At 50.6% G+C, this 6,429-nt stretch overlaps 1 protein-coding gene across 1 annotated transcript; it reads left to right on the top strand.

The window, feature by feature from the left end:
• Window positions 1-2,022: 2,022 nt before the first annotated feature.
• RFPL4B (ret finger protein like 4B) lies at window positions 2,023-5,590 on the top strand. The gene is made up of 3 exons (XM_038553364.1): window positions 2,023-2,159; window positions 3,969-4,105; window positions 4,301-5,590. The coding sequence occupies exon 3, from the start codon at window positions 4,416-4,418 to the stop codon at window positions 5,226-5,228; it is 813 nt and encodes a 270-aa protein (XP_038409292.1). The 5' UTR covers window positions 2,023-2,159; window positions 3,969-4,105; window positions 4,301-4,415; the 3' UTR covers window positions 5,229-5,590.
• The last annotated feature ends 839 nt before the right edge of the window (window positions 5,591-6,429 follow it).

A 6,429-nucleotide genomic window follows, 5' to 3' on the forward strand; every position in this document is an offset into this window, starting at 1 on the left:
TAATTAAAAATGACTCTAGAACTTAAAAAAAGTTCATGCACGTTTCTGATAGGTTGTCACGAGGATACCAAGATAGTACAGATAAGCGGTTCCAAGTATCCTCAGCACCTGCAAAAGAAAAATGACTAAATTCTCACTAAATTTGGCATTAGGGTAGTAATGAGGACCCTGGGAATTAAAGTATTTCTGGGGAAGAATTATTTCTCCCTGCAGATAAAGAAAGGCTCAGCGATGCAAGGAGTCCCTGAACGTTCAAGCCACGGTCAGAGCTGGTGGATAAAAATGTCAAATCAATGAGCCACGATGCTTTTTGTGATAAACGTCTACCCAGGGCCTGGTAGGTGTCAGTGATAGAAAACAACCTGACTTGGTGTCATTAGTGCAGTTAAATAATTTAAATAGAGAAAACGAAAAGAACCCCATTGTGATTGGGCAGGAAAGAAGAAAAGGTTTCATATTTAGCCACATCGTATGAATTAGTTCTGAGACGGCTGGAGCCACACAAAATACATGGTCGGGTTCATCGTTGGGGGCTTTGGTTGCCAAGAAACTAAGATTTTGAGCTGCCAATTAGTGTCAAAACAACTTTTTCTAAAAGATGTTGTTTATTTATTCATGAGAGACACAGAGAGAGAGAGAGGCAGAGACCCAGGCAGAGGGAGAAGCAGGCTCCATGCAGGGAGCCCGATGTGGGACTCGATCCCGGGACCCCGGGGTCACGACCTGGGCCGAAGGCTGATGCTCAACCGTTGAGCCCTCCAGGGGCCTCTAGAGTTATGAAATTTGTTGCAGAGCAATGGACTTCCCAGTAAAATATTTGCGGGAAGCCAGATTTGCCTTTCGGGGTTCGAGCAGAAAAACTTAACGGGAACACAGCTGTATTTGTTAATTGGGAACCCCTGGGGTTTTCACACACGCAGCATCACGACGCTCTGCTCACTGACTGCATTTTTCATTGTTGCTGTTGGGGAAAATAGTCATTGATTGCAAAACGATGTTATTGACGTTAACTTATACTAGTTTGGGGGTCTTAAATGTGTCCCGCCTTTAGAAACGTGGTCAGTCTTAATGTGGGATCCTGCAAAGATGGAGAAGGGTTAAGTCTCATAAGAATGCTTTTGGGTGATTGATTGATTGATTGATTGTAGCCTGTTGTGTTATGTGCAAGAGTGGAAAGGGGCTTGAGATTAATCTTTCTTTTTTTTAAGAAGACTGAGCCGCCCTGCAGGAGACCCTTCTGTCATGGAAAGGGGTAAACACGGCGAGAAAACTGTGCCACGGGCTTTGCAGCAGGAGCGGGAGGCCGCAGCAACCGGGTTACCGGCGGGGGTGCCTGTGCCTGTCCGCGCAGGGTCCCTTCCTACTCTCCCTGCACAACAGGAATTCATCGACCTCCGGCCCGGTCCGGGGTGCGGGCTCAGGGCGCCGCTGCTCCGGGCCCGGCTGCTGCCCGCTGCCCGCCTCGCTGTTTGGACCAGGCCGGCTGACAGCAGGGGCCGCCCCGGCGGGCGGGACGGGCTTGGGGGCTCGCTTGCAACCTGCTCAGAACTGCCCGCGACGGTGGGATTCGGGTCCCGGGACGGGAAGGCTGTTCTGGAACCTGTTCGCTCCAGCTGGTGCTCGCTGCAGCTGGTCTGGGCCGTAATTCCCAAGATTGCATAGCCCGGGCGTGGGCGGGGCTCAGCAGCGCTTTCCTGCCCCGGGGCAGACGGAGCGCATCCAGCCACTGCCTGCAGAGTCCGACCTTCCCAGTGGGCGGGGCCCGGCACGTGGGCGTGGCCAGCCGGTGGGCGGGCCGGCCTATGGGCGTGGCCTCCTGGTGGGCGTGGTCAACACGTGGGCGGGGCCGGTCTGTGTATAGGAGCTGGCCTGTGGGCGTGGCATGCCGGGGGCGTGGCCAGCCTGTGGGCGGGGCCGGCCTGTGTGTAGGAGCCGGCCTGTGGGCATGACCGCCTGGTGGGCGTGGCCAGCCTGGGGGCGTGGCCAGCCTGGGGGCGTGGCCAGCCTGGGGGCGTGGCCAGCCTGTGGGCGGGGCCAGGTGGCAGGCTGCAGAGGCCTGGCAGCGCACGGGGCCTCATTAACGCCGAGGCTCAGGCCGGGAGAGGAGGTCGAGGCACTGGGTCTGGAGCTCCAGGGCTGCTGGAACCTTCCGAATCCGTGTAAGTCGGGGCCCTTTCGCCTGCCCCATTCCTCTCTTCCGCTATGACCTGTCTCTTAAATGCCTTTATCCCTGGATCCCAGGACACAGCCAGTCTTCTCCTGGGTCGTGGAGCTTTCCCCACCTTCCCCTCGGACATCGCTGCCAGTTCAATGTTTTAGGTATTAACTATGGGTGTTTTTTTTATTTAAAAAAAATATTTTTTTTGCATACATTTATTTTTTAATGGGTTTTCAATGACCATGTGTGTGTTTTAAACTGGTTTCTCATTATTTTAGCACGGTCTCTTGAAGATGTTTCTGGGTTTTTACTTAAGTATCCTTACCACTTCTTTTTTTTTTTTTTTTTTTCTTTTTCTAGATTTTTATTTGCATTTCAGTTAGTTACCATACAGTGTACTATCAGTTTTGGGTGCAGATGTTAGTGATTCAGCCCTTAAATACAGCACCCAGTTCTGGTCATAACAAGGGCCCTCCTTAGCCCCCGTCACCTATTTCATCCATCCTCCCATCCGCGCCCCCTCTGGTAACCATCAGTCGAGAGTCTCTTTCTTGATTGGCCTCCCCCTCCATGCCCCAGCCCCCACCTCCCACCAATTTCACTGGTTTTGCCCCATTTGCAAGGATGGAGGGGGGAGCTAGGGTGTTGTGTTAAGTGAAGTAAGTCAATCAGAGAAGACAAGTAGCGTTTCATCTCATTCATATGTGGACTTTAAGTGATACTATTTTTCTATTTTTAATAGCTGTATTATAGTTAATGGAATGATTTCATTATCTCCATATGATTAGGTTGTGCCTCCCGTTTAGAGTCATAGGTAACACTGAAAAGGACTTTTTGGAAATGTAGCATTTTTTTTTTTTCTTAACGTATATTCAAGATGGGTTGGGAAAGACCTTTTAGATTGTAAGCCTCATATTCAATATGCCTTAAGAAGTCCGGTGTTTGGAAAAGGCGATAGAAGATTTAAAGAAGAAGGTTATCTGTTGTCCCTGGGCCAGGCCCCGTCCGTCAGACTGGAATGCCGCTCAGGAACTGGAAGGCTTCCAAAGACTCCCCTGTCCCTTCTGGGTGGACCCCCTGCGTGTCGTTACACACATCTGTGTCCTGGGGGTCTAGTGGAGGGCGGGAGCCTGGGAAGCTCCACGTAAGTATCTGCTGGATGGAGGTGAGGGACCGTGTCCCAGGACGTTGTAGGACCCTAGTTGTCCTGGGCTAGCCTCAGGAGTGCCCATTCCCTCCTACTCGTGAAGAGGCCTCAGGTCACACCATCTCCTGGGCACTGACCAGCCTTGAGTGACTGTCTTGGGGTTAGGGGCTCAGCTTGTTCCCATCTGCCGGGCCCAGCATGTCAGGGGTGAGTTAACTCACCCAAAGTGTGCAACCTCGGTAGGAAGGCCCAGAAGCAGTCTCTAGGAGGAAGCTTCTGGAGGAGCGAGCGGTTGCTATAGCAGCTGTAACATCTAACTCGTCAGAAAAACACCTTTTGGGCTTGTGTTCAGACATTATTTTATTTTATTTATTTTATTTATTTTATTTATTATATTTTTATTCACATTCACTCAAGACTTCTTAGTTTTCTAAGAGTGCTTGAAAGCATTTCATCTGAATGATACTCTGTCCTTAGAAGTGATGCGACAACGGGCCTCTCATTCATTTTGCAGTGGTTTCTGCTAGTTGGACTCACACACAGTAGCTTTCTTTAAAAATACAGAGGGCTTCTCAGAGTCCCTCTTCTGTGACAGCTAGAGTCGGATTGGCTTTATTTTTATGGTTGTATTTAGAGGTGCAGATTCTTTTCCTTGAACTGCAGGTGACCTACAGAGGAGTACGGATTAGAGGCGGAGACTGCACTTCTAGGCCCTGTGAAAGGCCGTGTGGGACTCAGCTCCGAGAGAGAGAGGCTGTGGTCAGGGCAGACAAGACTTCACCTGGGTGTCCCCACACAAGGTAAACTATTCCACCTGAAAGGACAACGTCCACTGTCCTGTTTCTCTCGTTTGTGATCACCTACGTGTTGTGGTGTGGTTTTGGGTGATTCTCCTCACAGATAGTGTGCTCTTACTATGACTCTCCGGTGGCTTCGTGCCACTTTCCCGTACGAACCACAGGAAGATTGATATTTGATTTTTGTATTGGGCTTAGAAACATCCTGACCATTGAGGAACAGACTGTGTACGGAAGGCTCCCAATCGCTTTCAGAAGCTCTCCAAGGGCCGCTTCAGCTCAGCTCATTGGCAAGGACTGACCTCCCGGGACCATGGCCCACAGTCTGCAAGAGGAAGTGACCTGTCCTATTTGTCTGGAAATTTTCTACTGTCCCATTTTACTGTCCTGTGACCACATTTTCTGCTTCCATTGCATGCAAAGGTGGGTGCTAGAACACAGGGACCTGAAATCGGCCTGCCCCATGTGTCGGGGGATGACTGAGAACCCCGCTTTGGAAGAATGGCAGATTGGGGCACTGGCCCTCCTGGTCAGGCAGCACAGCAGTCTACTGGAGAGAGCGCTGCACTTGAGCAAGGAGCCCCTGAGGTTCCGGGAGGACGTGACCCTGGAGGCAAGCAGCGCCAACCCCTTTCTTGTCCTCTCGGACGACCTGAGGAAAGTTCAGTGTGGGAGGATGTGCCGCAACCCAGTGGAAGATCCCCAGAGGTTCACCTACCTGGCCTGTGTCCTGGGCGCCCCCCGCTTCTCCTCTGGCTGCCATTACTGGGAGGTCCAGGTGGGAGAGGCGAAGGAGTGGACTCTGGGCATCTGCAGGGAGTCGGTCAACAGACAGAGGAAGCGCGGCTTCTCGCCGAAGCATGGCTTCTGGTCCATCAGCCTGAAGGTGGGAGCAATCTGCACCAGCTCCGTCCCAGAAGCCAGAGTTCCTGCAAGCCCTCGGCTTAGCCACGTAGGGATATTTTTAGACGTCGACATGGAAGAACTCAAGTTCTTTGACGTTGGTGACAACGCCCTCATCTACACACACGATCACGTCTCGTGCTTGGAGCCTTTGCGTCCGTTCTTCTGTCCTGAGCTGCCCGGAGAAGGTGACTTTGGGGCCTCCCTGAAAATCTGCTCATGAGAAACTCAGCACTTTCTCGAAGCTTCTTCAGAGCTGAATGAGACCTTTGACCCGAGAAAGATCAGAATGACCCAGGGAGAGAAAATGTGCTGTAGTAGAAAGATTTGGTGGATTTTGAAAGATTCTGTAGACTCGGCGACTAACCACCTTGTGGGGTATGTTTGGTAGTTTTTGTAGCTAAACAACGAGGGGGCTTTGCGGCAGGTCGAGAAGTGCTCTCGGCCTCCGCTTTCCTAGTCTTCAGGTGGGGATAATTACATTTCTCGGCCAAATAGTCATGACGATCAGAGACAACGTGGTGCATTTATTTTGTACTGAACGGGGAACTTTAGATTGTAAAGTCAAATAAAATGTCTTGTGGGTAGAAACAATGTCTTTTTTCATTATTGTGTGCCTTTCCTATAATTCCTGATAATGATAGCTATCTGGGAGAAAAGGAAGAAACAGTCAGTGCGAGATATTTTGACAGGAAGTCTCAGTAAGAGAGAAAAATACTGGGAAAGAACAACGTCTCTCATTTTTATTTCCTCCCAAACACAGTGGAAAGACAGAACTTGGAGGTAGCTCCAGTCAGTGGTGATTCACGTTTGTTCTGATGGGAACTGTCCCTTGCCCATTCGCTCATGGGCCTTCTGTGTGGTCGTCAAAGGAGTGTGGTGTGTGTGGCGGGCACAGAGGTGCCACCAGGCTCAGGGAATGTCAAGCTGCTGTGATTCCGAGCCTTCTGGAGTCAGTTACGTAATAAGGGAAATGGCCGCTGAGAAGACTGGACCCCCTTCCTCCTGCCCACCAGGCGCAGTGGCATATATGAAACTTTTCTCCTTCTGACAGGAAAGAACATCTCCCAGCCTCAGGCCACTGCTGCTGAGTTTTGATCTGTAGGAATTCTTATCAACCACATTAACTCGTAAATAGATACTCACCAAAAACTGTTCTCCAGGTGCCTTTTGAATTTATTTTTTATTTGTATGTGTGTATGTTTTTATTTCTTGTTTTTAAAGACTTTATTTATTCATGAGAGATGCAGAGAGAGAGGCAGAGACCCAGGTAGAGAGAGAAGCAGGCCCCCTGTGGGGAGCCCGATGTGGGACTCGATCCCAGGACCCCGGGGCATGCCCTGAGCCAAAGGCAGACGCTCAACCGCTGAGCCCCCCAGGGGCCCCTGACTTAATGTTAAAGTTTTAGATTTTTTGCAGTTAAA

Source organism: Canis lupus, chromosome 12 (assembly GCF_011100685.1).
Source record: "Canis lupus familiaris isolate Mischka breed German Shepherd chromosome 12, alternate assembly UU_Cfam_GSD_1.0, whole genome shotgun sequence".
NCBI lineage: Eukaryota > Metazoa > Chordata > Mammalia > Carnivora > Canidae > Canis > Canis lupus.